Consider the following 27,870-nt stretch of genomic DNA (forward strand, 5'->3'; position numbering starts at 1 on the left):
TGTACAAAAGTCATCAATTGTACTGTACTGTACGTAATGATAACAATGATTGGGATGATCCGTGCCTAGATTACAGTACGAGTAACTTAACGGGGATCCATCCAGGCTCGTCAACTCAAATTCACTCTTCATTCCTCTCTTGTTATTTCCCTTCGATTTGTCTGTCATGCACAACTAGCTCAAACTTACGAGTCGTGTATTCACAAGCTAAGTCTCACACAGACCCTGAAAGGACATCGCTCCACCTTGAAGCTGCAAACAGCTGGAAAGATGTTAGGGGAGAGTACTGGAGCAGCATTCGAAGTGAGTCCTCCTAATCGTGAATGACGCTTTGACCATCTGGATCGTTGATGTGTACATGCTGATTCGGAGGTAAGGCATGGGTGGGAGATAAAGAGACTGGAGAACGACTGAGTGAGCTAGTCTGTAGCTTGTGTATGCGCAGAGGGGGGTGCTGATAGTATGGTATATATAGATGAATACCAGATAGAACATCATCCTGCGGAGGATGGTCAACCAGCTTGGTCAGAATGTTTCCTTGAGACTATTGACGAGGTGCGTGCATCTAAATAAGGATTATCGTGAGGTTGTGATGACTCTTGAGCTCACTGTACGTATAATTGACATGTATACAGCCCTTCCAGATCAAAGTGGTCAAGACGGACTTGGATTCCGCATCAGGCAGGGGTTCAAGGAGTAGTCACCGACAGGCTAAACAGGGCATAAGTTGTGTCTGTACAATTGATGGAGAGTCATTAAGCTATTCAATCTGGTTCGATGATTCCAAATCTCATGGATGGACTAGTGTATATGAGAAAGATGAGATGGATGGAAAAGTATATAAAGCTTCATTGAATTTCGCTCCTTTGGTAAGTCCTGCCTGATCTTCTCCTCTCCCTCAAATTTGATATTTATCCACATATATCAAACCTCGAACCCCCAACCAGCTCTCATTTTGAATGACCGCTTAGTCACTGACAGCAGTGAACAATCCCACAGCCCACTACGGATGAAGTCGATAAGATCACCATCGATGATAACAAGCTCAAACAGCTGGGCGTGATTGAGATCACAATACATAAAGGATACTACATGCCTGCCGGTCCCGCAGGTATCAAATGTAGCAACATTAAGGTTGGCACCGCTGATGAAAAGGCTAAAAAGTGAGTTATAGTCATAGATCAGCTTTTTCTCCCTCTCCTTACATCGATTGCAAAATTTCCCAAATCACTGATAATCACTCACTTATATTATTTATTACAAAAAGATTCTCATACACGGTAGGGTCAGTATTTAGGTCTCTTTGTAGCAGACCGATTGCTCCAGACTGGCTAATGTCAGAGTGAAATCCAAAGAACTTCGAATCGGGAAGAGGTTCGGGAGACGGATAAAGTGAGGACATCATACACTTTCTACCCTTATCATCCTCTGGTCAAGGATTATCGATTCGTCTTCAAGGTAAGCACCGGTTAAATTTCTGAATATCCTATGGATTAAATCATTGATGTCTTTTAAATAACCATAGTATCGTCCGAGGGCAATGCTGGTCCACTCTGGAATTATCAGTGAGTAATACGCCTTTGATACTTTCCGCTCTTGCTAACGGGTCAAGCTGCAATAGATGAGCCTCCTCCTCTCCCACAAAGGCTCTCTGGCCCACCTAGAAACAACTCTAAGCGGAAAAGGAACTCTGAACATTCCGAAGTTACATTGATATCGGACGATGAGAATGAAGGAAGAGATGTGAAGCCTGATCTAGAGAGGAAACGAGTGAAATACCTCGAAGTGAGTAGAGCATCCTCAAACCCATATTACAGATCTTTCTCATACCTGACGAGCTTGCAAACGGCTAATGCATGCTACTTGTAACCAGGATCAAGTCAAGAAGCTCAGCTCGGAGCTGAACAACCTGAAGAAAGGTGGTAAGAGTAAAGTCGACGCTGTTGATTTGACACTGGACGATGATTAAAAAAGATCGGACAGTGTATTGAAGGCTAGAAGCCTTGCAGAGTGGAGAATCCGAGCGTCGTTCTAGCTGTATGTACATACTCCTGGTCTTATAGATCCACAATTGACATGAAAGATATGGATATGATGACCATACGAGCTTGATCTCGACTCATTGACGCACTGACCCTCGGAAACCCTCCCATGGTGATGTTTGGCCGATCAGACATACGATACACTCGACTGCAATCAGACCATTCCTTCCTCTCTTGTCTCTTCCTCTATCATTTGCATTCTGACCCCTTGTCATTTGACTTCCACGTTCCTCTCTCACATATACTCTTGCTTGGCGATATATCATCACTGTTGTGCAATATGGTGTTCATCGTATACCTAACATTGTTAGATGGACCAGTGAGACCCACTTCAGCACCTTTGGTCAATCTCAAGCGCAAACGACTGTCCAATACCATGAATGAAGAAGCACGTCCGGCGAGTGCAAGGGTCAATGGCGGGAAAGAGCAAGATGTCAAGCTGCATTTGCGAGATGAACACTTCCAATATCTAGAGGTACATTCTACATGCCCATTATCCTTATGGTGAGGTGCTGATAGGATGAGTCTATGTCGAACAGGATCGAATCAAGCGACTTACTTCCCGACTCAAATCCGCTCGGACTGGAGAAGGAGATGAGGTGGTGGATCTGACTTAACGACATCGACGGAGAGCAGTGGTGTTTAGACGTCGTTGGATGACCAACCATATTGTGCCAGCAGTAGACTGCCATAATATACTGAATTTGTACGTCTGATGGTCGATGCATACATGTATAGTGTGTATCTCTTTCCAGTTCACCTAGAAGAACTGGTCGGGATATGAGGGATAACACTGATAACGCTCGGACCTCCCGAGATCAGATTCCGATTCAAGGGATTCTACCGTGCCTGACCATGTTTCATGTTACATGGAGGATTGTATGATCGGTTGATGTCAACTGCATTCCATCTTTGAATCATCTTTCTTCCCTTGATCTTTCATCGATACTTCATATTTCTGATATACCTGACTCCGTTCCCAACCACAGTCGAACAAATAGACAACATTGATCCCTCATGCTCGCACAAGGCCCAGCAGTAGGATTAGAGGTAGGGCGCAACACTTACCGAAAGGAGGAAGGGATGAGGGAGCTGACGAGATGTGCCGTACATAGGCTTGGGTGGAAGGGAAGGACGATAGGAAGAGACTCAGTAAGTAAACTGCTAGTATTCCGTCTACCTTTCCTGCTGGATCTTTCATCCAGTCACGACGAGTTCTAATCTCATGTTGCTCATTTAGACGAATACCAAGTACAGCATCATCCTGCAAGGAACGGAAAGTCCTCTTATACTGAATGTTTCCTTGAGACGATCGATGAGGTGAGCTTGGACTCACAATTAGTCGTAAGGTACATTAGTTGACTGTTGCCTTGTAGAGATTCGTGATCACAGTATCTAAACGAGATCATCCTCTTGCAAGACAGGATTTTAGGACTTCCCTCTCCGTAGATGGTAGTATGATAGACCAGGTTGCCTGGTTAAAAACCTCTTCCCGGCTAGAATGGGCCGAACTCTGGGAGAAACATGGAGATAAGGCCAGAAGATCTTCCTTGAAATTTGCACCATTGGTAAGCTGCTCACAATTCTCTTAGTCCTCCATCTACCGGAGGAACTGCGTTTAAAAAGTGCTTGGATATTTGATTCTATAGCCTACGACCGATGATCCAACCAAAGTAACTATCGATCCACAGGCCATGAAGGAACTTGGCTGGATCGAGATTACGTTAGAGCTGGGAGAGTACAGAGAGGCCAGTGAGAGACAGATCACTATTCGCCAGCTTAAGAATGGTACAATACATGAGAAAGGAAAAAATTGAGCATCATCCCTCTATCATTCATACACAGTCAGGAATCAATCGCTCACTTTCAGATATTCTCTATTATAGATTCGCCTATTCAGTGACGTATGTCCCTCTAACTACTCTGTATGCGATTGAAAATGTGATGCTAACATCTCCCCTATGCAGTTCTGCCGAGTCAACCGTCTGCGAACTACCTTCGATATTGCATTATGCTTTTACTCCAGACAAGAACAGAAAGTTCACCCATCGTTTCGTCTTTAGGGTGAGTTGATTACGCCTTAGATTTTCAGCATGATGTTGGTCAAGGGTAAAGAGTAAGCTGGTCTGAGATCGACTTCTTAGTATCGACCTAGACCTGTCCTCGTCCAGATGGGTATCATCGGTATGTCGGGAATACTTTCTTCTCCTAAACTAGCTATGTCCAGGCTGACCTATACTTCACAGATGAACCGGAACAAGCACCCTCTCCACCCCCTCCTCGACCCGCACGTAAGAGAAAATCAGATGTGATTGATATCGAAGTGACACCTGAGGGTGAAGGAGAGGCAGGAGATGTGAAACCTGATCTGAACGCTAAGAGAGTGAGATATTTGGAGGTGAGTCTGATTTGCTTATCTCTTGACTGTCAGACTAAGATGGCTGACATTGGACATTCCCAATACTCTTTCCAGGAGCAAGTTAGACTACTTGCAGATCAGCTCAAACGATCTCGAAATGGTAGTAATGTTAAGGATGATGTGGTCGATCTTACGCTGGATGATGATTGAATAAAATGAGCTTATAAGCACTATAAAACGTGGAAGAAGGGAGTCTAAGCTAATGAGAAACGAATGAGAAGGACAATACCAGTAATGTTTACTTTTGGGTCATTTCGCGGTTCCATATATCATTTGATTGTATGTATATGTCTTATCGTCTGTAGTTGTTTATCATGTCACCTCATTCATGTCGGTCGACAACCTATGTAAGTGCAAGTCTAGAGCATGCAATCGCAGGTAGCGACATTCGTCATGGCAGAAAATGAGGAGTGAATACCGCAATTCTGAAACGCACGGACCTCTCAGGGTAAATCATAAATCCATCTTGAAACGAGATTTAACATGTACAGTGTACGAGATCATTACGAGTCAGAGTATTTGAATCCCTTGATAGTCTCCCTTCCTTCATTCATATCAACACTCTTTCACCTTGCTTGATTGACAAGATGTTCTCCAAAGGTAGTGGGGAAGGGTTCGAGGTGGGTCTTGTCTTCCATTGTCGCAGTATATAAGTAAACGGTATATAGGCTAATACCGTCTCGATCGATGCAACTAGGCTTGGGTGGAAAGGAAAGATAAGAAGGAACGACTTAGTAAGTCTTGATTGATATCTTTCATATTACATATTATATGTACCACCAAATCGCAAATCCTCCCACCATATAGAACACTGACATTTGGTTTTAGTTGAGCATCAAGTATGCTATCATCTCTCATCGGCAGATCAATCACCTAGGACCGAATGTTTCCTCGAAACGGTCGATCAGGTAAGTACGTCCTAGAATTCTAGCCATACCATCCTTCCCCCTCTCGTACTTATGATGATATTCACACATAGCCGTACCACATATGCATCAAGAAGCTTCCCAGTCTGGTATATAAGGGAGATTGGAAGTGTGACATATGGGTCGACGGGGTACATCTTCCATCCCATTCGATTTGGCACAGCTTTGTGGAGATCAATCGAGTCAAGGATGTACTTGAGAACAAAGGCGGTCAATTCCATGAGTCATCTCTGAAGTTCTCACCTTTGGTGAGAGCATTCCCCTTGAAGATGTTCATAGTATTTTCAAGCTGATGTACCACTCGATCGTCTAGCTCACGACCAGCGACCGAGAAACCGTTACCTTGACACAAAGCGATATCAAGCATCTGGGAACCATCATCATCCAGTTGACACCCGGTACATGGAAGTTGGTCGGAGCTGGTCCGCTTCAGGATGTAAAGATCAATCCAAAAGTAGGAGATGAAAAGGCTAAGAAGTGAGCTTCGTCCACCACCAGCCATATCATCAACAGTCCGCAGATCACTGACAGTGAAATTGAAATTGTAAAATCCAGATTCGCACATACGACAAGGTTCGCCTATCAAACTCTCTTTTCCTTATCTGATGTAGTTGCTGATCGAGCAGTCTCAGTCTCACCGACTCTCGACCGGTTCATTACACGTCGAGCAATCTCTACAAATTTCTTCCGACTCAACCTAAGAAGATATCTTATCAGTTCACTTTCAACGTACGTACAAGCTGTTTATCCAACCATCGGACCATGACTACGGCTCTCTACTGACGCTATCAAAAACGCATAGTATCGATCAAGAGTGAAATTGAAACTTATGAGAGTGATTGGTAAGTTTTCTTTATCCGTGAACGCTCTTTCTAATCCTGACGATGATCAATCATGGGACTCTATAGAAGAGGCTGAGGACGAGGACCAGGAGGATCAACAAGATGAAGATATCGGAAAACAGAAAGAGCGCTCATCCATCCCTACTGAATCCAGCACATCTGCTACGAAGAAAATGACCCCGGAATCTAGATTTGCGGATGCTATTGATCTTTCGGATTCGCCGCCCAGGAAGATCAAGAAGAGGAAACTGAAGGGAATTCTGCTTGACGAGGCCATGAAACTGGGTGAAGAGAATGATCAAACGCGCATGGCATCAGAGAGTGAAGTGAAATCAGAGTCGGGTGATACTAGCAAGAGGATGAAACTCTTAGGCGTGAGTTTCTTTCATGCTTATATGCACACTCTGCGCTTGTCATTCGGACCGCTTAAGTGGCTGAGAAATGAATATTACATACTACAGGAAGAGAATCAAGCATTGCGACAAGTTATACGACAGCTCAAGCTGGGTCAAAAGATCGAAGAGGATGCTGTAGATCTCACTCTTGACCAGTATGATAGTGATTAAATCTTCGTGTAAGGGGAATAGGGGAAACGTCGACATTGGCGAGAGAGGTTGTCACGATTGTGTCCATTTACATGAATTTTGGATAGTTGTGTATCCATGTAGCTCTCCATGTCATGATATCCATTCGAAGTGGGAGGAGGCTGTGATCGATGATTTTGTATGGTATATACAGACAAGAGAAAGGTGCCATTAATCAGCTTGGAGTCACACGAGACAACTCACTTGACTTGTTTACGCGTAGCAGCACCATCACCGAACGTTTATGATACGATTTGAGTGCAGCAATAGGCCTATATGCATGCTCATATTGACGGAACAATCATCGTCATACATATATATGCACTCGTATGTACATTGAAAGGATATACAGTATCATCGCGAAAAAGGTACCATCAAAAAACGTTGATCTTCTCGGTTGTTGTGAGTGCTCGAGTGGGGATACGGCAAGGTATTCATCATGTCCACGAAAGATTTCCTCTTCCTCTTTGTCTTGCTCTGTCAGCTGAAAGTTGGTTAATTACAGTGTCACCGCAATAGTCGTGTCATAATGTTATCTCTTGGGGCTCGAGAAGGGTTTGAGGTGACTCGCATGATGTTAAAATAGTATGATCCATGTCTGCTGACACTTTCGTTTTGCTGTGTTGCAATAGGTGTTCATCGAATCTCAAGAAGGAAGAAATCCTCTAGGTAAGAATACACCACCTCTCAGCTGTCTCCCATGAGGGTACTGACTTGGGAATTTACCATAGTGGGATATCAAGTAAGACACATCAAAAGGTCATTCCCAGCTTCCGAATGCTATATCGAGGTGATACCTGGAGTGAGCAGCTGCGGCATACATCATATTCCCCGACTTTGAACACGATGCTGATTCTTGTTTGTGTTATATAGCCTTTTGCCATTGTTATCAAGAAACTCGACACATTATTATATCCTAATGACGTTTGGAGATGCCGATATTTTGCGGACGGTCAACTGATAGCTGAATACAGGCTGATGAAGGATGACGAGTCCTATACCTTAGATGATATATTTGATATGATAGACGAACTGTGGAGCAGTAGAAAGTTGAAGTTCCTTCCCGCAGTAAGTCTATGAGTTTATCCTGCTCCTCCGTGCGCTTAATTTCTTGCTGTTTCTTTTAGGTGAATGTAGACCACCACCGATGACCCGGAACAGATCAAAGTTGGCTCTAAGGTGTTGAGCAGAGTAGGCACCATAGAAGTGATGATTTACCGGGGTTCCTACAAAGAAGTTAAAGCTTATATTAACTCAGCTCCTGAGATTGAAAATTGTACAATGGACGAGAAGGAGAAGAAGTGAGCTCATCAAGGATTTGGCATACTTAAGCAACTGGATCAACACCTACCATTTTCCCCAATATAGAATGGCATTTATAGTCGGGTATGTGGATTAGATTAGGATAGGTTTGACCTGACCTGTGATTGTATGGTTCAGGACAAGTGAGAGGGAACCGGTAGAAGACGTAAAACTTCCTTCGTATAATTTCATCCCGAGAAGAAAGGTGACAAGTTCTACAAGTTCATCTTCAAGGTAAGCAAGCCAAGCTCCTTAGCCTAATCATGTTATCCAACACACATGCTATTTGATTTTTGACTACAACTGACCGATCTTTCTATACTCAGTATCGAGTCCATACGGAACTGGTCAAGCTTGGATTGAAAGGTATCTCACATTAACTTCTTCGCATTGCATCTTAATACGGCTGACTTGGTCGTTTGGCAGAGGATTTGTTGGAGAAACAACCAGTCTCCTCATCTACCCAATCTGGGGTGACCGGAAACAGCCACCACATTGTCAGAGATGCCGAGGAGGATCATGTGAAGATAGAGGAAAGCCGAGAGGTAGTGGTTAATGAGACAAAAGACGATCTGAGCAAAGACCAGTTGAAAAGAAGACTTCAATATCTTGAGGTAAGGCCTCGTCAGAATACTGACCATTGGAAACCTAATTCATATCAACAGGCTAATTGCCACATTGTTTGTGATGTGATTGATACTGTAGGAATCGTTAGCAAAGTCAAACGCCGCGAATAAACGACTTCGAGCACGTCGCCCGATGGAGGAGGAGGTTATTGATCTCACAGAGGTGGATGATGATGATCAGGAATGGGGGAAATGATGCTCATCGTAATGATTTTAGTATGCCCGTCTCGTTAAATGTACTTCGTTTTATATGTGGAGCTTGACGACCTTGCAATTGTTCTTCAAGCTTGTTGTTGAAACCGAAGTCTGCCCATGCTGTAAAGATGCAGAAATAATTAACTCGGATCGGCGACGGGGGAATACAAGTTGATTGAGCACAGAACATTCGCGCAGAACAAGAAAGGTCGTGACCGTACGCTCATTGTCCAGCATGAAGTACTGTATGGTCTTACTTGAAAGATTGATCTGCCGTTTGAATGCACGGACCAGGTGGTTAGGCACATTCATTCATCATCACAATTCAGTATGTCCGGACTTGATTCTATTCTTCGTTTTTCTGCTACTTTCCGTGGTCTCTCGTCCTTATAACACTTCTTACCTTGTCCAATTCTGCTGACTAACTTCAGCGGAACGAAGGTATATCTTAGTTGTATCTTCTTATATCAAGTTCAACAGTCATTTTTCCCATCTGCAGTCCTGGCGATATGTTCTCTTCCAATGGGTCTCTTGAGGTAAGTCAAGCCGACTGTTAACAACTGAACACTTGGATGTCAATTTGAGTATTCAATGACTTTGCTTCTGTTTTTAGTCTTGGATTGAGGGAAAGTCCACTCAAAAACGCTTGAGTTAGTTAGATAAATCCGTATCCCCGTCTACCTTGACCCGAAAATTAAGAGTCTGATGGTTGATCTATTGAATTTAGACGAGCATTGTATAGAATATAAACCCCCTTCGAAAGATACAGGTTCCATTACAAGTTGTTTCTTGGAAACATCCCCTGAGGTAGGTACAAAACGACTTTTGCTTTTAGGCGATTGCTGTATCGGCTGAAGAGAGCTCATACTTAGCCTTTCGTTATCCGACTGAAAAGGTCTGAAAACCTGTTCCCAGGGGATGATTTCAGAGCTATCTGCGAAGTTGACGGTAAAGACATCGGTTTCTCAATTTGGCGAGCTGACAGGTTAGAGTATGAATGGAAGGCGGTTTGGGAAAGAAGGGATGGAGATCTTTATCAGTCTTCGTTGAAATTTGACACATTGGTAAGTGCGTCACCGAGACTTCGGAATATTGTATTACAGTGCGGATTCTCAGAAAGAGTTGATTGCTGATTCGTTTCATTTCGTTTTGGATGACACACAATGATTGTTTGAAGGCTACGACCGATGATCCTTCTAAAGTCGATATTTCCGTTCGAGATCTTGAAAACATCGGTACCATTGTTATAACGCTTACCCGTGGAACTACCAGGACATCAAGGAAGCGAAATGAGATTGAACTTTTCAATAGAGTGAAAGGCAAAGCTATGGAAAATCAAGGGTATGTTACGCCTCCGTTATTGGGCGTGATGCAGAATGGTCGATTGATATAAATAACGCCGTAAATGTGGTAGCTTTCTAAGTTCCGTAGGGTTAGTACTGGATTGTGCTCTCCTAGGTGGTTCACTTACCAATGATTACCTCACTGTGAATTATCAGTACCACTGAAAGCGTTAAGGGGGAAGAGTGGCAACCCGTTTTCTACGACTTCACTCCTAGCGGATCCGGTATACCATATCACCAATTCGTGTTCAAGGTGAGCGAGTGACAAACTTCTTTTATGCCCCAGACTGATGCCATTGATTTTTTTTTTTTTTCAGTATCGACCAGCTCGGGTATTGAAATTTCTAGGATTGATTGGTGAGCAGGTGGCCTTTTGGGAAAATGCGTGAGAGACGGCTACGGCTAATACGCAGGTCAATGGTCAATAGATCAAGGCCACAGCAGCCTCAGCTCACGATCTTATGCATATCAAACGGCGAACATCCCTCTGTTCCTTCCTGCCTCATCGTCTGACGAGGAATCATCAGCGTCAACAAGTGCCAAAGGTACACAAGATGTAGGAAGTAAGAATTCGAATGTAAGTACAAATTCATCTCTAGTAATATCCCGAAGCCTTACAGTTGATACTGTACTTTGAATACCTAGTCTGAAGACGACAGAAACGAGTACGAAAGCTCGCAAGTGCTTGTGAAGCAATCTCCCACAGAATCTCTGACGAATCCAGAAAGTGATGGGCGAAATACGTTCCGACGCCGCTATTCACTTCGTCCTAGTAGGAAGAGAACGTACGTCGACGAAGAGCAGCTGTAGCGAGAGTGACAAACCAGTGGAGAGTGGACTGGATTGGATCAACTTATTTTAGTCTGACAAGTTGGCTGTGAAGTGTTGTATCATCTTGTGTCCGACGACTATCCTAGCCATTGTTGGGGTGTTATGCGATAATATGTGAACATCGCCAATTTGAAGGGAAAGGACCCCTTGTGTATTGTGTGTTGTGTGTCGATAGTCGATAACTGATATGCTTCTCAATCAATCCATCAGAACTCGTGTCATCGTCAGTGAGTGAGTGACATATTCGATGCAGTACATGAAACCATCATTAGTTTGTCTCTTATTGTTCTTGTTTTCACTTGTCTTCAACATCCTCATACACCTACAGGATCATAAATGAGAATAAGATGATATCCCAGACTCGACCTACTTATACATTCAGGGTTAGTCGAGCTATCCTTCACTTACACCTGCGATATTATAGCTACTGTAATCAACCTACAATGTTGATCAACTTGCTTACAATGCAGCTTGGGGTGTTACAGGCCAGTATCGAGAATACAGATACAGGGTTGCCGTTTCGTACGTCGTTGTCTTGCCGTCTTGTCGATCCAGTGCAGGTCAAGTGACCACTGACTAATTAAGATCTCTCTTTAGGCGAACATGGGTATCACCATGTAAGTAAAGAAGATGGAACGAAATCTTCTTTCTGTTATCTTGAGGTTCAGAAGGGTGCAGTAAGTATGCTTTACCTATGATGGTGAAACTGTGAACTGCAACGGTAAGAATTGATGAACAGAAAAAATTGAGTTGATAGCCTTTCGCCATCACCATCGAAATGTCACCGACCTTCACCAGATCCCGATCAGACGATTGGCGAGCAGCATGTTTCATTGACGGGCGTCGTCTCAGTGGAAGTTACTGGGACCCTGACGCAAAGGAGCATCGTATCGACTCGATGTTAATAAAGAAGGGTACGGAGTTTCTGAAATGTAAAATGCGCTTTGGTTCCATTGTGAGTAAGCGTGTTCAAGGACAAACGGACGACCAATGACCTGTTGCCTTATTCCAGGAGCATATCGCAGAGAGAAGATCGGTTCCTGCCGGGGAGGAAGAAGGCGATAACCATCTGGGGAGAGTCGATATCGTGTTGTCTAGAGGGTTGTGGATACCCTTGGGAGATGCGACGGCAGATAGAGCAGAGCAGGTCGAGACAGTAGCTAAGTTGGTGGAAGGGGAGAATGAGGACCCAGAGTAAGTTCTTCAACCAGATATTCTTGAATTGGTATGTATATCTATCATTTAATGGCGAATGCTGTTTCCAGTCTCAGTCGATCAGTCTAGTAGGTGATCCCACGAGCTAGTGATGTCCAAGCTTCACGTCTTCTGACTTTTCTTCTACGACAGCGCCAGCGACCCCATCACCAGTCAACGAAAGATCACTAGACCAATGATGTTCGCTGAGAAGGCAGATGAACCTTGCTTTTACTCTTTCCACTTCATAGTAAGTAACGTTGACATCTCGAATGTAGATGTGATTCACGTCGATCTGCTTTATAGCTTCAAACGAGAGAATCACTAGTTGAACATGGTCTCATACGTACGTTGCTGCTCACCTCAATATCCGAGCGATCCCGGATCTCTCAACTGCCTTGTTTCGTCGCTAGCCGATCATATCCCTCCATCACCTCCCAATCCAGCCTTTCCTCTCCCTAATTTATCCAGCCGACGAAAACGAAGAAGAGACGCCAACGATGTTGATAGTGAGGAAGAAGGTGATATACTACATCAATTGGATATACTGAAAGCGAGGCTGAAGCTTAGCGAGGTGCGTCATTGTCTCATGCTGAGGCTGTCGTTGTAGGTCAAGCTGAAGCCATGATAGGACATGAACAAGCGATTGATCGCCCAGAACCGAAAGCTGCGACACGAGGTCGCAGAAACGAATCACAAGATGAACATACTGAAGTCTCTCAGAGAACGAGATGATACAAGAACAGTTGTATGAGTATGTTTAAACACTATTTGTGCAAACGAGATGGTATGTATGGGCTGTTTAATTATACACATCGCAAAGGCCCTTGTCCGTCTTGGCGCTTGTTCTTGTTACGCTTGTTTTGCTCACCCTGAGATATCCGGTGTTATGTTATCCTGAATTCTCACTAACCAAGCCCAAAACATTCCTTCGCTCCAAAGCGTCCTTAACCAGTTCGGTGCCTCCTCTGCCGTATCCCGCTCTATGACAATGGAAGGCCGCCAGGAAGGGCTTAAACGTACAAAAATCAGTATACAGCAAACATATCATGCTGACATTTCCCATTTCTACGATCAATGCTTCCTTGCATCTATTGATACTTGACCGCCCCGAATGGTTGACATGAGACTATGGGAGCAGCACTCACAACTCCGGTGAAACCGTCTTATCAGTCAAATGCGAATATAACGTTTAGGAGTCAAGGCTCAACTAATTTCGTTGGGGGTATACCTGGTTACACGGTGTTGGATAATGTATGGTATCATGACCGGACATTTTGTGAGTGAAAGTCAATATGACTGCCTGTAGTCAGAGGAGCTTGACGCTTAACAGTGATTGTATTTTCAGATATGATCGACGATGTTCTTCAGGAGTTACCCTCAACAAATTTGCTATTCACTGCCGCTCCGGAGAAAGATGGAGACACACCACTTCATGATGGTATCAGTCGTCTTGTAACCATTCCAACCGGATCCGAAGGACCGTCTCCTCAAGAAGGTGATGTTAGTAATGGAATTATAGAAATGTCAGGAACGACATGTAAGTCAGCTTGAATCATCATCACGACTGCGGAACTGCGATATTGCGGATAAGAAGCTTATCAATGAATTCATCTCATTTTAGTCCTTCTAAATGATGGTTGGCCAGGTTCATGGTCAGGTTACTTCATGTATTACCATTTCGCCTCTGAAGTTATTTTAGGATCCATCAGTGCCCTTTCGTCGATCACCTCGGCATTACCGTCGGAATACACTAAGCCTTGGAATGTATATAAAGGACTCGGAAGAAGGTTGAGTCTACAAAGTCCCAGCTCGGACTCGCGCGATGAGGATCAGGTCATCTGGGAATCTGGGGGATTGGCAAAAGCGGGAATCATACCGAGTAGAGTGGTTGTAGCCTGGGAGTGGAACTGGGATGGGAAAGATGGATTGAGTAGGGCTGTAGCGGAAGGGCTGGTCGGGAAAGAGGGTGAGTCGTGTCATACGTTCAGAATGTTCGTTAATTGACTTCTTTATCGTAATTGCTCCTCGGATCCCTAGGCATCATTGATCCGCAAGGATGGAGGGATATATCAAGTGACAAACAATGGATATACTTCGAGCGAAGTGAGTCGTGCCATTCGCTTGACAGTCCCAGCCCTCTCTTTTCTTTTCATCACTTATGTGTTCTAAACTAACGGCTCCATATGCAATCTTTAGTATTGATTGCAGACCGAGACACATCTCATCGCAATAATGCTCTAGGCAAAAAATGGTACAAGATGGCTCTAGACGCATATAAGCTTGTCCCTTCACCTAAATCACTCTCACCAATGAGAGAAAAGTTCCTATCATACTATAATATACCAATCAAAAATCGGAGTGGTCCTGGTAGAAGTGTCAATAAGAAGAAAGTAAAAGCGATATACGTCAACAGACAAGGAAGCGATAGGAAATTTGCAGACGAGATCCATCGGGATTTACTAAAGGCCTTGAAGCAGATAGAGACTAAGGGCAACGCGATGATAATAGATGCGAAGTTAGAGACGTTGACGTTGCAAAAGCAGTTTGAGCTCTTTGCGGATGCTGATGTAAGTGAAGTCTCATCGTGGTCCTTCCATTCGGTCGGAAGTGCTGATTGACTTTGCTTTGCCTTTATCGCAAATACTATAGATAATATTTGGAATACATGGAAATGGCCTGACGCATGAAATGTGGATGTCGACCGGAGGTGTTGTGATCGAGGTGAGTTCGCGTTGCGGATGTCCTTTGCGACGTATAGCAATGAATAACTGACCCTGCCATTTCATTGGATAGTGTTTCCCCCCTCAGACATTCGCATATGACTACGCACCTATAAGTGCGGTATTGGGACACGAGCATATAATTTGGGTAAGTCAGATGGAATTCGCCATATATGAGTTCATACTAATGATTCATCAATTGTCACAGAGGGAGAATCAGACCATGCCTTCGGATCAGTGGGAGCCTGAGAACGGAGGTGAGGGATTCAGGCTGCATGATGGATCGATATTTCCAGTAAGTTTACGTTACGTCTTCCGGCAGGTCTCATGATGATCGTGTATTGACCTCTCCTTGCCATAGCTTGATGTCGATATCTTTTCCCGGTGGTTACAAAGGAAGATCGATAGCATGTGAGAGGCATAGAATCACAATCTGTCAGGATTGACTGAAGATGAGCTTAGACGCCTCATCAGTTGTACTATTTATGAAAGGACATCAATGCACCATTTGACAGTACAAAATGGCGTGATTGTTTGACAACTGGTCTAACACTGAGGGAGCTATCGGAAATGCTTCGATTTGGAGCACCTGCGGGGATCAGTAGAGAAAAGTCCGAAGAGAACTCTCGACCATGCTTTACAAGACCAAACAAAGGACATATGGTGCTTGAACCGAAATATCTTGTACAGACGCATCTAGTCTGTGGTGATTTGGCGTCCCGACTTCGGTACTTCCTCAGTAGACATGAGTACGCGCCCCGACTCCGAATGGCAACTTCACAAACCATCTTGATTTACTTCCTTCCACCGAGGAGAGTACGGAACAATGCGTTTGGTGGGACTGCCATCCTTTCAGCTGAGAGAGATTTTTTCGCTAATGAGGATGAGTCCGAATTGGATGTCTAGAATAAACATCGATGGTTCTGGAGCGATTAGGGCTGTGCTATATTCACTTAGCTCCGCGGGCTCGCAATTTACATTCCTCAAGGACTCTGAGTCATGTTCGCGGGATGACCCCGCTGGATTGAATCAATCCGGTCGTCTCACTTATAAACTGATATCTGTATCTGTGTTGGAGGCAAGAAGAGACAATTCCGATCCTGCTTGCTATCAATATCTGTCACACACCACGACAGCAGTATACATAACGCATTCAAATACGCAAGATGTCCAACCCTCACAGTGATTCAGACGATAATACCATCCTGGTACCTATCGATTGTAGATTCGACGGTACTACAGAATACAAGACATACAATTGCATCATCACCCGTGATAACTCCCAAGATAGCACCAATCAAAATTCGTACCCCTGTATTCTATCCAAGGTAGCTGGGCGACCCGGTAATCTTCAACATGTCTTCTATCCTGTGGGTGTGACGAAGATCACCGCTGATCATACTTGTTTCTCCGGAAGTGATCTCGGCTATATCAAACAAGGTCGGGAGGACAAACCGAATTCCGCTTTCGAGCTGTTGCTTATCTCTACTGATGACAACGAACAATTCTACAAGTTCAGTGGATAGAAGTAACTTCTGGTTCAGGTAGAGGAGTAATGCAATGTAGATCCCACTCCCATTCAATCGTTGCTTGCTTCCCGATGACTGCTGGGATCACATGGAGAAATGTAAATAGAGTATTTTGCATATGCATATACATTTTCATCTTATAACTCCATACAAACGACCAGGTCGCCCTTGTTCCACCCACATTTGACTACTACATCACCTATAGAGTTCAGTGACGTTCATGGGCATTTCGTCGATCTGTATTCTATCCAAGGTAGCTGGGCGACCCGGTAATCTTCAACATGTCTATCAGTGGGTGTGACGAAGATCACCGCTGATCATACTTGTTTCTCCGGAAGTGATCTCGGCTATATCAAACAAGGTCGGGAGGACAAACCGAATTCCGCTTTCGAGCTGTTGCTTATCTCTACTGATGACAACGAACAATTCGCTACAAGTTCAGTGGATAGAAGTAACTTCTGGTTCAGGGTAGAGGAGTAATGCAAAATGTAGATCCCACTCCCATTCAATCGTTGCTTGCTTCCCGATGACTGCTGGGATCACATGGAGAAATGTAAATAGAGTATTTTGCATATGCATATACATTTTCATCTTATAACTCCATACAAACGACCAGGTCGCCCTTGTTCCACCTACTTGACTACTACATCACCTATGTGAGTTCAGTGACGTTCATGGGCATTTCGTCGATCTGGGTAGAGTAATATTGTTCGATATCTCGTAAAATTCTTACATCTTCTACAGTGACAAAGTTGATAGCCACACCTTTTCGACCGAATCGACCTGATCTACCTATTCTGTGCAAGTAGTTCTCACGCGATGTGGGTAAATCGTAGTTAATGACTAATGATACTTGTTGAACATCGATACCTCTTGCCCATACGTCGGTGGTGATGAGCACTCGACTATGAGAATTGCGTGTGAGCTAAATGTTGCTAGAAAAGGGTAGCCCTATCTCACCTTTGACCACCTCTAAACTCAGCCATGATGGCATCTCTCTCCTTCTGCACCATCTCACCATGCATACTACTGACAGTGAAATTCGCTTCTCTCATCTTCTCAGTAAGCCAGTCTACCTTCCTTCGGGTATTACAGAAAATGACAGCTTGAGTGATAGTAAGGCTGCGAACGATGTCGTATATGAGTTAGTCCGTTTCTGGTATCATGCCAAATGGAACACTCACGTATCATACAGGTCACACAGAGTGTCAAATTTCCAATCTTCTTTCTCAACAGCTACAAAGAACTGCTTGATACCTTCCAAAGTCAACTCATCACGCTTGACCAAGATTCGGATAGGATCAGTCATAAACTTGGTGGTCATTTCGACTCATATAGCGCATGAGACTCACCTTGATGTCCTTGGTCCTCAGATTCCTTCTTCTGATCATATCAAACACTCTACCAGGCGTACCACTAACGACCTGTTGACCAGCTTCCAACTTCCTTATATCTTCTCCGACTGAAGTGCCACCAATACAAGCATGGCACGAGACGTTCATGTAATCTCCCAAGGCCAGAACGACAGTTTGAATTTGAATGGCCAATTCTCTTGTTGGGGAAAGAACCAATACTTGAGTTTCTCTAATCTTGGTATCGATAGATTGTAAAGCTGAAATGGAAAATGTAGCGGTTTTACCTGTTCCCGATTGAGCTTGAGCGATAACATCTCGTCCTCTCATGATAGGGATGATCGCTCGCTGTTGGATAGCAGATGGTTTTTCAAAGTTGTATGCGTAGATACCTCGTAATAAGTCTTCTTTCAAATTGAGCGCCTCGACTAGGGAAGTAAACATAACTGTCAGTGCATCGCTTCGCGCAAAAGATGAGATGGATGTATATACTCACAAGTAGGAGCCTAAAATTCGAGAGGAACAAAAGTGTCATGACATGAGCACCCCTGTACCCCTCGATCAAACACTGCGTTTCCACCATTGGGATTTACAGCTTGAGATAATCAGATTATGATACGTACCACCGAGACTGCCTCGGAAGACTCGAACACGAGCTTGTCATCTCCGCTAGATGTGAGATTAGCAGCAGTTCCTTGAATAGGGATCGTTCATACCAGCTGACTAGACTTACGCGTTGATCCCTGCCATTTTTTTCTGATTTGCTGGAGGTGAGATTGAGAACTAAAATGAGAGGAATGTTCATAACATCCATACAGCCTTCATTGAAGAACATGAGATGGTCGAGGTTCCCTTCCAGATGCCAGTGGCGGCGGAATCAAATTGAATATCCGATATATCTCCGTCTTGTGGCAGACCTTCGCCGCGCCTCTTGCCAGTGCGCATCAGACACTTTCAACATCATTCTCGAGGCAAAACAACGACTGCAACGGCATTCTTAGCTATATTGATCATAGGTTATCTGCCAATCTAGCTCAAAAGCCTTAGAAAGACAGCAAAAGGCAGGACAATATGGACTCAATAATCGAAACTCAGCGATCAGCTCATGAAGAGATAGAGCGATATGAACAAGCTTTGTCCGAAGTCCTCCTTCAGAATCCTACTGCTGTAAGTTTAAACCCATCACTTTCACTTTTTAAGGAGAAGTGGGCTTGTAACTGATATGATTGTTGTATGGTGTCAATAGCAAAAGAATATTACTAGAAGAGATAGGAAAGCAGCCGAGATATTAGATCGAATAGGAGCATTAAGGAAAGAATTAGTTGATTTCTACGAAGATTTACCTGGGTTGAGACCCAAAGAGTTAGAATTGTTATCTGCTCCAGCACCGGGTGAAGATGACTTGGCAGAGTTCTACGTGAGGTATAACAAGATTAAAGATTTTCATCAGCGAAATCCAGGTATAAGTAGTAGACAATTTATCACCCAGGTGGATGAGTTGGTTAAAGGGGATGGGATTCAAAGCTTTACGGTGGAAGGTGATGAAGAGCCTACTATCATTGATCGTAAGTCTATATACCTCTATTATATGTCTATCGAATCTAAAACATCTAATATTGCTCGAAATATGTTGGATGTTTTGACTTGCGCCTCCATACCACATGCCCCTTCATTTCTTCGATCTTCCACCCGTCTGATGTAGCAATGTGCAACTGATCGTGTACCCTCTTAAAACAGCACTGGACAGTGTATTCTCGGGAGAAGAGTCCCACGGAAAATACCTCGACCTGTACTTAAACCACTCGCAATATATGAACCTACGTGGTGCCACCCGATTAAGTTACCTGGCATATCTGGAAATGTTAAAATCGGGCAAAGTGGAGAGAACATTAGACTTGAAAGAGAAATCTACGCAAGGGTATTTGGAATATGTTCAAACGCTGTATAACTACCTGTTATCGTTCTTCGAGAGGGCTTTACCGTTAGTCAATGTTCAAGCGAAATTGAAAGAGGAAGAAGAGAAATTCAAGAGTGATTGGGCAGAAGGGAAAGTACCTGGATGGGAAGCTGAGAGTAGTACCGCTAAGAAGCAGGGTAATGCCAATGGAAATGGGGAAGGTCTATGGTGTCAATATTGTGAGCATCATTTGTGGCACTCTATCATACATCATGATCCACCCGCCAATGTGACACATCCTTTACTAATAATGTGGGAACTCGTATGTTTTCCCGGTACAGGTCAAAAGAGCTATTCAAAGCAGACAGTATACGATGCGCATCTAAAATCCGACAAACACAAAAAGAAAGAACAAGCTGCCAAATCATCTTCCAACCATACCACTAATGGATCTCCCGCTCCTAACCCAGCAGCTTCAACATCGACATACCGATCTAAGTTGGAACAGCCAGCACGATTGACACATTTGGTTCAGGTGTTATTGACTTTCCCACCTATACCTGAGAAATTAGCAGATACAAGGACGGAAACGGAGAGGAAGATGGCTTTGACCGCTAGAGAGAGGGAAACAGAGTTGGAAGAGCAGGAAGAAGCTCCACCTGTTCCTGTAGATCTAGGAAATGACGAAGATGATGATGAAGATGACGAAAAGATATACAATCCGCTGAAATTACCTTTAGGGTGAGTTGCACTACCGCCTGGTGTGGCACTTTTTAGTTTGACCGCCAATCGTCTTCTATATCTTCTTGTTACCTCTTGGAGATGTTCTTGAGCTGACATTGACTTCATTTGGCTCAGATTTGATGGAAAGCCGATTCCCTACTGGAACGTCCCCCTTTCTTTTTAAGCTGTTTTTGAGCATCCTGAGCTAATCCTGACTCTGAAAAATAGGTTATTCAAGTTACACGGTCTCGGAGTTACATTTGAATGTGAAATCTGTCAACAAACGATGCAAGGTCGACGTGCATTTGATAAACACTTTACAGAAGGTAAACATTTGTTGGCATTACGTGCTTTAGGTATTCCATCTAGTGCTCAGAGGCATTTCCTCAACATCACTACCATCTCAGATGCCATGGCTCGTAAGTCCTCCCGACAAATTACTGTGCAACGTTGTATTGGTTTTGAGGCTAATTGTGAATTTGTATTTGATATAGTCGCGGACAAGTTGAAGAGAGAGGGACGTAAATCAATTACAGAGAATGAAAGGGCGGAGGAATTTGAGGATGAAGAAGGGAATGTGTATGATAGAAAGACATATTTCGATTTGAAGAAACAAGGGTTATTGTAACCCTCACCTATGCATCTGGGAACGACAAGTGATGTATGAGTAGTAGTTGATCATGTTGTTTTCATGTGGTAGTCAACAGCAGTGGTGATATATGCATGAGATGATAATGCGCAGTGGTGTGATGGAGTATAGGGAGAGCATAACATCGTTGGCAATGGGGAAATGTCACTTCGGATCTCACGCCTGTGACATTTAAAAGGTTGTCTGACATGCATTTGAAAGACTCATGTCTATGACTATTGCTCAGGCATCATCTGTGCTAGCCATTGTACAGCCTCGTCTGCATGCTGAGCTGGTTTTACATCGTACAAATTGCCCATCATTTTATCCTACATTATCTGCCATACGTGCACCATCACCTTGAAACCCCTTCACCTTCTCATCCACAGGGCCTGATTCACCATCATTGTCACTGAATCAGCTTATCCACTACCGACTTCCTATATATGAGAGCGATACTCTCTCTTGTGCTCACCTAATATTCCCCTTGGGAAGCTTTCACCCCCGCCAACAAGAAACACACCACTGCCGGTAAATCCGTCACGAAGGTCCTGAAAACATGCATCTTCAACCATTCCGCCAGAGTTTCGGTGGGTCTACCAGAGGGTTCACCATTTCTTATCTTTTCCAACAATCCTAGGGCTTTAGGTCCGAATATCATATGTCCAAATGCCAATCCAACACCAAAAGCATAAAACATCTTCGCTCCACCAACTCTCCAGGGTGTGTTTCGTAGGGTGTAGAGGTTGGTCAGACCGGCGCCGGCTGACCAGGGGAACGAGCTAAATAGAATGATGGTACCCTTTGGACCCCAAGTTCTGAACCATCTTGGTAGTAGGTCATTTGCCTGTTCACGGTATGAATGTGGTTGCCAGGAAGACAAGAATTGATATTCGTCTACTGCCCATTGAAGAGATACGGTTGATGAGATTATAGGTACGAGACGAAGGATTGGGATAGGAAGCAGAGGTGGGACAAGATAGCCTGATAGACCGGCTATGATGTTTCGAGGTGATACTTCGACCATTTCGTATTTCGTTATAGCTGTTAGTTGATGATTCCCAAGATGAAATCGCTCAGGAGGAGATCTTATATGGTCATCGATTAATCGGGTTCGGGGTCGATGGCTATCCGGGCAACGTCCTTTGGTGCGTTAATTGGCTTATCGGATAGCGAAATCATCCGACATATTCGTTATGTCAGATCTAAGCTTGTTTCGGAGCGATGTCATGAGAGGCTATACTTGCTCGTGAGAATTGTGGGAGTACTGTCGAGAGGTAGTCCGCTTACAGCGGTTAAATCTGAAGCACATCAAGTCAACAATCCACTCTGGTCTCTCTCAACCCGCCAATGTTCTTCATTCGAACGTTAGATAAGAATGCATCTCTTCGCGTGGTGTCTTTCACATTTAAACTTCTATATACAAATATTTCTTTTCTATGCAGGTACACTCCAGGTTCTCACTATCCCATCCGAACCAGCTGTGATGATTTTCTCATCTCCCAACCATGATACTCCAGTCACACCACCTGGATGGGCGTTCTACATATATCGCAAGGAACAGATTAGCCGAAAATAACGATCTGGTCTCTCATGACCATGACCTTCCAAGGCAGATAACTCACCTTGATAGCGATATTCTTGGCTACCTTCTCTCTATCCCAAATATAAACATTCTCATCCAATCCCACAGACGCAAGGCGCTTATCACTCTTCGACCAAGCCAAATCGACGATCCTACCCGTATGGAAAGTCCATCTTGACGAGACTGTCACTTCCTTCTTCTCTACATCAACCAAAATAATTCTACCTGCTGAATCGCCAGCAGCTAGGTACTTTCCATCTTTCGTGAATCTTAAACACAACACATCTCCCTTATTATCTTCAAACGTAGCCAATTCCTTTTCCGGGGAAGTAGATGACAATATCACTTTCTTACCTACTCCAAATGCGACTAAATCTGAGTTTGGTCCACCATGTGCTGCTACTGCTGTTACGGTTTCCTTCGATAGTAAGGAAGTAGAGTTTGAACCGGCTGGATGCACCTCCAAGCCTGATGAGGTGGATACATAGATCGCATTGGAAGTAGCGGCAACTCCGGAAGGTTGAGCTTTGATAGGTGAAGAAGTGGATCTAAATTACGGATCAATCAGTCTTCGGACAGGGACAGTAAGATTGAAAGTAATGACACTTACGAGAAAGATTGACCATCAATCGAAGAGACTTTGTCATCCCATCCAGCCGAGTAGACCTTGCCTTTGTTATCTGTGCTAAACGCAACTACGTTGGCAGTATGACCCGTGCCCTGCACTTCGTCGCATCTACCTTCGTCTTCACCGTAGCTTTCGCCAATATCGAACCTCTTGATCGAACCGTCAAATGATCCAGTATAGAACGTAGCCTCTTTCTCATTATCGCCTGAGAGGGTTGATGCAGTGATAGCTTTGGTAGCACCATGTAACGTACGCCATTTGGTCGAAGTGGATTCTCTCGTATCGAAGATGTTCAATACACCTGATAGAGAAATGGATACAAGGGAATTGGGACCGGCATAGACAATTCCGTTCTGCTGAGATTGGACGTCGGAGCCGACGGCGTAGCTCTGAGTGGATTTCAGTGAAGACGCATCCCCTGTCAAAATTCTCGTTTAGCGTGACAGTTAATAGATGACTTGGTGGTGACTTACATATCGACACGATACCATCCGCACCGGCCGTAGCAATAGACTGGGAATCGGGATTCCATGAGCAGGCCATCTGTGAAATATCCAATTATTAGCAACCACGTTGACATCGAGATACACAGAAGTTGTAATGGTGCGAATTGGTGTAGCGTGGTAGTTACACCAGTCAATCACCCGTTTCAATGCAAAAACGAGGTCTGAAATCAGCACCCACCAAGGAACTACCGCCTTCTTTTCCTGCTTCCCCCTTAGTCTCACCAGTTTTCCCATCATAGAAAAACAGCTTTCCATCACTGGCGACACTGGCGAACAGATCCCCATTGGGAGAGAAAGCGACATCTCTGACGAATCTAGAATGGGTGTTGATCATTTTATCGTATTTGAATGGTACAGCAGAGTGGAAAATGACAGAATTATCATCTGAACCGGAAATGGCTTTGAAAGGTCTGTGATGGCGGATAGACAGGGCGTTGATAGGCTATGAATGAATGCAATAAGGATCGTTCAGCTATTGAGCATCCTCTGAATACCCATTTACCCACCTTGGAATGTCCAGTGATTTCACCGCATGATGATCCTGAATCCATGAAGAACGCAGCGCCGAACCTGTATGAAGCACGACATCAACTTCTTAGCCTGCCACCGGATTCCCAATTGGTACAGCCACTTACTTGTCTTTACCTTCGCCACCAACAATGATCCTCTTGCTTTCCCCATCCCACGCTAAGTCGTTAATCTTACCTGACAATGGTCTAATAGCGAGTTTAAGGTTATTTTCGGGATTAGTGACATCCCATATTCTGACTATAGACAAATCGATAGTCAGCAAGGATATATGCATGCTGAAAGGTAAATTGGGATACTTCGGATGAATCCTCTACTCACCTTCACCGGATACATCGGCTGATGCGGCATAGTAACCTGAAGGGGAGAATCGAGCTACCGTTGCTGCTCTTGTGTGCTCTGATCGACGATTAATAGCATGGTCAGCTGAGAGCTAAATTGATCATGCTACGGGCAGCGGATGGTTACTCACGGGTATAGGCGTGAGATAACCCAGTATGCTGTATCGATAATTCAGAAGACTCAGTACATTCAACTTGCTGAGCATGCTGCGTCAAGGACCAAGTGAACACAGATAAACACTAACATTGAGATCTCTTATCTACTCGTGGACGGTAATAAGGAGTCAGCATGAATCATCGATAAACAGCGCATTCTGTATGAGCTCACTATGACAGCTCTTCCATTCGTATATATCAACTTGTCACCCTTGGGATCGACACCAAGTTTGGTTGATTCTGACCTGGCCGTAGCAGGGTTACAAGGGTATATAGGGCCTATAAATTGGAGATCAGCTGAGTGTACGCTAACAACGACACAACTTCTAGCTCACCAGCTTTGTATGCCATCTTGCTCAGCTCGGTATGTTTGAAGTATTAAGAAAGGACAATTCACCAAACATTGAAGGCTGTCCTAACTTACCTCTGTCTTCGCGTCATAGCTTTGGTTCTGCTCCCATGTGTTCGCCACGTTCCAACCACACACTTCAGGTCGCTAAAGCGGTACTTTCCACCATTTCAGTATGGTGGTATTTTATCCTCTCTGGCCTCTTTTGGCTAAGATCATGTGTAGTATCTGTTCTTAACGCTGTAAGAAGCGTTATGGGAATACGTTCCCTTACTTCTTACCCTATATTTCCCGCTGGTGATTCTGCCTCTTCAGCTTGCTGAACGCAGCACACGATGTCGATGCCACCGCACTACGGGCTTCTGATGTCACGGCAATCTTCCATATACCTTTTTGATTTCTTTTATAGGAGTACGCGTAATTTGCCGCGAGAGTTGAGGTGGAGGTCAGGTCAAATGAGCTAGGAATGTCTGTCACCTTGGAAGCTGAGGTGCGATGTAATGGTGTTTCATGTTGGTAGTGGGACGTATCAGGTTAGCACGAGCACTAAAAAGTAGATGGAGACTTCGTCTCGTTCACATGCTCATTTTCATCCTCATTCTGCGTTCTAGAGCACCATTCTCTACTAGTTGATACGCCGAACGGTACGAAAGAAAGATGGCCGAATCAAAAAATATAGTAAAGATAGTATTCTTCGCTTTGGTCTTGGATCTACTAGGTGAGATAGATATCGAAATCATATGGCATATGGAAACCGCTCAGTCTGACATGTATGCTTCTAGCATTTACAATACCCCTCCCTCTCTTCCCCAGACTCACAGCTTGGTACCTCCAACTGGACTCATCACCCGACTCTTTGCTTTCCAAATTGTTATGGATGAGTAGGAAGTGGAGAGCTACTTTGCTTTCTTTCTCTTCCAGCGCTCAATCGTCCGATGTAGGCAAGAAAGAATGGGATGTAGTATTGCTGGGAGGTGCTATGGGAAGTTTGTTCAGCTTTTGTCAGTGTTTGATAAGTCCTTGGTTGGGAAGCTGTAAGTGATCGTCTTCTTCCTTCTTGTTTGTCATCAGAGATAGCCGCAGAGAAGAGGAAAGAGAGAGCTGAATCGGACATGATACTGTAGTATCTGATAAATACGGTAGGAAGAAGATTTTATTAGCTACTATGATGGGCAACATATTATCTGCCTTGATTTGGATACAGTCTACTTCATTTGTCAGTTGAGTAATCGAGTCATCTTTCTGGCCTGCAATAAATCGACTGACGTTTTCTGATCACCTAGGCGTCATTCCTCTTGTCCAGACTTGTGGGAGGATTAAGTGAAGGGAATGTCCAGCTAAGCACGTGAGTGGTCACCCTCATATGCTGTGATATGCATCCTCTAACAGTGATCTTCCACGCCCCAGAGCGATCATAAGTGATGTCACGACCCCTTCGAGCCGATCAAAGAGTCTAGCATTGGTCGGAATAGCATTTTCCATCTGTTTCACTTTAGGGTATGTCCCATCTATTGATCGTACTTCGTAGATATATACAGTATCACTGAAGATCATCGTAGTCCATCATTAGGAGCCTATTTCGCTTCCCAGCCACTCCCTCTCCCCTCTTCGTCATCTTCTTCCGAAAGTCAATTGAATATATATGCTTTACCCGCTACGATATCCCTGGTACTTCTTTTGGTAGAAACACTGTACCTGGCTGCTGAATTACCAGAAACTAAAGGATGGAAGAAATCCCAAGACACACCTGAAGAGGACGAGAAAAAAGAGACGAAAGATAGCCAGGTCAAATTGTCTGCTGAGGAGAGATTGAGGAAGTTGAGTTTTGTCGGAAGGCTACACGGACTGTTTTTGCTGTTCTTCTCGGGTGTAAGTGGCATTTCGATCCCATGTTTCACTATATACTCTTACGGCTAGAGACGAGTTCGTTGCTCTGCAGATGCTAACTCTGATAATATCATTGCTCAGGCCGAATTCACATTGACTTTCCTGACTTACGATCTATTCCAAGCTTCCAATGCTCAAAATGGACGATTGCTCTCATGTGAGCTTTTCTCACTATCAGTCTACGATCCTCTTCCTCTGGCTGACTGATCATGTTTTCTTCTACCTAGACATCGGTATTCTATCTGCCCTGCTTCAAGCACGCCACGTCCGTCCCTCCCTCTCGCGTCTCGGTGAACTTCGCGTCGCCTCAAACGGAATCCTGTCTTGCGTACTTGCGCTCTCCCTCTTATCGATCTTACCTCTCTCCTCGATCGTATCTTCCTCCCGAATTTCCACAATAGTATTGTACACGTCCGCGACTTGCCTTTCATATACTTCCGCAACTGTTGTCACTGGCTTAACAGCCTCAGCTGCATCTCTAGTGGATGAACAGCAACGAGGTAAAGCCCTAGGTGGATTCAGGTCGAAAGGTCAATTAGGCAGAGCTGTAGGCCCATTGTTGGCCAGTTCCATCTATTGGGTCAAAGGACCTACAGTAGCTTATGCGACGTTAGCGGGATGCTTAGTCGTGGTGTATGGGTTGGCGAGGACGCAGGTTGATAGCAGAAAGAAGGGTAAAACGGAGTAATGTCACGTAGATGCATACAATCGATGGTTCCGGTGTGCGATACACA

The 27,870-nt window shown here is 44.2% G+C and overlaps 14 protein-coding genes across 14 annotated transcripts; 11 read left to right on the plus strand and 3 right to left on the minus strand.

The window, feature by feature from the left end:
- Window positions 1–270: 270 nt before the first annotated feature.
- Window positions 271–1,969, plus strand: V865_003774 (uncharacterized protein; the record flags this gene model as incomplete). Its single annotated transcript, XM_066227563.1, has 10 exons — window positions 271–303; window positions 378–414; window positions 476–555; window positions 636–869; window positions 1,000–1,163; window positions 1,268–1,285; window positions 1,356–1,458; window positions 1,526–1,565; window positions 1,622–1,785; window positions 1,874–1,969. 10 exons carry the CDS (start codon window positions 271–273, stop codon window positions 1,967–1,969), a joined length of 969 nt encoding a protein of 322 aa, XP_066083660.1.
- Window positions 1,970–2,322: 353 nt separating this feature from the next.
- On the plus strand, window positions 2,323–2,659 carry V865_003775 (uncharacterized protein; the record flags this gene model as incomplete). The annotated part of the gene is made up of 2 exons (XM_066227564.1): window positions 2,323–2,517; window positions 2,582–2,659. The coding sequence occupies 2 exons, from the start codon at window positions 2,323–2,325 to the stop codon at window positions 2,657–2,659; spliced, it is 273 nt and encodes a 90-aa protein (XP_066083661.1).
- A 400-nt stretch (window positions 2,660–3,059) lies between these two features.
- V865_003776 (uncharacterized protein) lies at window positions 3,060–4,611 on the plus strand (the record flags this gene model as incomplete). The annotated part of the gene is made up of 10 exons (XM_066227565.1): window positions 3,060–3,092; window positions 3,158–3,194; window positions 3,283–3,362; window positions 3,419–3,610; window positions 3,692–3,780; window positions 3,929–3,946; window positions 4,010–4,106; window positions 4,187–4,226; window positions 4,289–4,440; window positions 4,516–4,611. The coding sequence occupies 10 exons, from the start codon at window positions 3,060–3,062 to the stop codon at window positions 4,609–4,611; spliced, it is 834 nt and encodes a 277-aa protein (XP_066083662.1).
- A 437-nt stretch (window positions 4,612–5,048) lies between these two features.
- On the plus strand, window positions 5,049–6,795 carry V865_003777 (uncharacterized protein; the record flags this gene model as incomplete). The annotated part of the gene is made up of 9 exons (XM_066227566.1): window positions 5,049–5,081; window positions 5,159–5,195; window positions 5,290–5,369; window positions 5,441–5,635; window positions 5,701–5,864; window positions 6,014–6,116; window positions 6,190–6,229; window positions 6,296–6,603; window positions 6,691–6,795. 9 exons carry the CDS (start codon window positions 5,049–5,051, stop codon window positions 6,793–6,795), a joined length of 1,065 nt encoding a protein of 354 aa, XP_066083663.1.
- Window positions 6,796–7,342: 547 nt separating this feature from the next.
- Window positions 7,343–8,937, plus strand: V865_003778 (uncharacterized protein; the record flags this gene model as incomplete). Its single annotated transcript, XM_066227567.1, has 9 exons — window positions 7,343–7,375; window positions 7,446–7,482; window positions 7,545–7,615; window positions 7,687–7,881; window positions 7,951–8,114; window positions 8,254–8,320; window positions 8,442–8,481; window positions 8,542–8,729; window positions 8,821–8,937. The coding sequence occupies 9 exons, from the start codon at window positions 7,343–7,345 to the stop codon at window positions 8,935–8,937; spliced, it is 912 nt and encodes a 303-aa protein (XP_066083664.1).
- A 508-nt stretch (window positions 8,938–9,445) lies between these two features.
- On the plus strand, window positions 9,446–11,089 carry V865_003779 (uncharacterized protein; the record flags this gene model as incomplete). The annotated part of the gene is made up of 10 exons (XM_066227568.1): window positions 9,446–9,472; window positions 9,550–9,586; window positions 9,664–9,743; window positions 9,809–10,000; window positions 10,114–10,277; window positions 10,351–10,368; window positions 10,436–10,532; window positions 10,597–10,636; window positions 10,708–10,856; window positions 10,925–11,089. 10 exons carry the CDS (start codon window positions 9,446–9,448, stop codon window positions 11,087–11,089), a joined length of 969 nt encoding a protein of 322 aa, XP_066083665.1.
- A 799-nt stretch (window positions 11,090–11,888) lies between these two features.
- Window positions 11,889–13,058, plus strand: V865_003780 (uncharacterized protein; the record flags this gene model as incomplete). Its single annotated transcript, XM_066227569.1, has 6 exons — window positions 11,889–12,065; window positions 12,123–12,304; window positions 12,458–12,554; window positions 12,611–12,650; window positions 12,718–12,878; window positions 12,936–13,058. The coding sequence occupies 6 exons, from the start codon at window positions 11,889–11,891 to the stop codon at window positions 13,056–13,058; spliced, it is 780 nt and encodes a 259-aa protein (XP_066083666.1).
- Window positions 13,059–13,435: 377 nt separating this feature from the next.
- On the plus strand, window positions 13,436–15,442 carry V865_003781 (uncharacterized protein; the record flags this gene model as incomplete). Its single annotated transcript, XM_066227570.1, has 9 exons — window positions 13,436–13,583; window positions 13,653–13,844; window positions 13,929–14,273; window positions 14,345–14,410; window positions 14,504–14,874; window positions 14,957–15,028; window positions 15,101–15,175; window positions 15,236–15,322; window positions 15,389–15,442. The coding sequence occupies 9 exons, from the start codon at window positions 13,436–13,438 to the stop codon at window positions 15,440–15,442; spliced, it is 1,410 nt and encodes a 469-aa protein (XP_066083667.1).
- Window positions 15,443–16,193: 751 nt separating this feature from the next.
- Window positions 16,194–16,553, plus strand: V865_003782 (uncharacterized protein; the record flags this gene model as incomplete). The annotated part of the gene is made up of 1 exon (XM_066227571.1): window positions 16,194–16,553. One exon carries the CDS (start codon window positions 16,194–16,196, stop codon window positions 16,551–16,553), a length of 360 nt encoding a protein of 119 aa, XP_066083668.1.
- A 655-nt stretch (window positions 16,554–17,208) lies between these two features.
- V865_003783 (uncharacterized protein) lies at window positions 17,209–18,352 on the minus strand (the record flags this gene model as incomplete). Its single annotated transcript, XM_066227572.1, has 4 exons — window positions 17,209–17,461; window positions 17,517–17,678; window positions 17,741–17,835; window positions 17,909–18,352. 4 exons carry the CDS (start codon window positions 18,350–18,352, stop codon window positions 17,209–17,211), a joined length of 954 nt encoding a protein of 317 aa, XP_066083669.1.
- A 627-nt stretch (window positions 18,353–18,979) lies between these two features.
- On the plus strand, window positions 18,980–21,156 carry V865_003784 (uncharacterized protein; the record flags this gene model as incomplete). Its single annotated transcript, XM_066227573.1, has 7 exons — window positions 18,980–19,075; window positions 19,155–19,473; window positions 19,646–20,044; window positions 20,147–20,546; window positions 20,664–20,694; window positions 20,767–20,947; window positions 21,023–21,156. 7 exons carry the CDS (start codon window positions 18,980–18,982, stop codon window positions 21,154–21,156), a joined length of 1,560 nt encoding a protein of 519 aa, XP_066083670.1.
- A 475-nt stretch (window positions 21,157–21,631) lies between these two features.
- Window positions 21,632–22,183, minus strand: V865_003785 (uncharacterized protein; the record flags this gene model as incomplete). The annotated part of the gene is made up of 1 exon (XM_066227574.1): window positions 21,632–22,183. One exon carries the CDS (start codon window positions 22,181–22,183, stop codon window positions 21,632–21,634), a length of 552 nt encoding a protein of 183 aa, XP_066083671.1.
- Window positions 22,184–22,593: 410 nt separating this feature from the next.
- V865_003786 (uncharacterized protein) lies at window positions 22,594–25,251 on the minus strand (the record flags this gene model as incomplete). The annotated part of the gene is made up of 12 exons (XM_066227575.1): window positions 22,594–22,698; window positions 22,782–23,289; window positions 23,352–23,787; window positions 23,843–23,912; window positions 24,054–24,317; window positions 24,382–24,445; window positions 24,511–24,643; window positions 24,725–24,802; window positions 24,876–24,903; window positions 24,990–25,004; window positions 25,073–25,179; window positions 25,236–25,251. The coding sequence occupies 12 exons, from the start codon at window positions 25,249–25,251 to the stop codon at window positions 22,594–22,596; spliced, it is 1,824 nt and encodes a 607-aa protein (XP_066083672.1).
- A 655-nt stretch (window positions 25,252–25,906) lies between these two features.
- V865_003787 (uncharacterized protein) lies at window positions 25,907–27,824 on the plus strand (the record flags this gene model as incomplete). Its single annotated transcript, XM_066227576.1, has 8 exons — window positions 25,907–25,967; window positions 26,032–26,283; window positions 26,374–26,465; window positions 26,533–26,594; window positions 26,657–26,746; window positions 26,809–27,118; window positions 27,218–27,293; window positions 27,364–27,824. The coding sequence occupies 8 exons, from the start codon at window positions 25,907–25,909 to the stop codon at window positions 27,822–27,824; spliced, it is 1,404 nt and encodes a 467-aa protein (XP_066083673.1).
- Between the last annotated feature and the right edge of the window lie 46 nt (window positions 27,825–27,870).

The sequence above is a fragment of the Kwoniella europaea genome, chromosome 1 (genome assembly GCF_036810445.1).
Source record: "Kwoniella europaea PYCC6329 chromosome 1, complete sequence".
Taxonomy (NCBI): domain Eukaryota; kingdom Fungi; phylum Basidiomycota; class Tremellomycetes; order Tremellales; family Cryptococcaceae; genus Kwoniella; species Kwoniella europaea.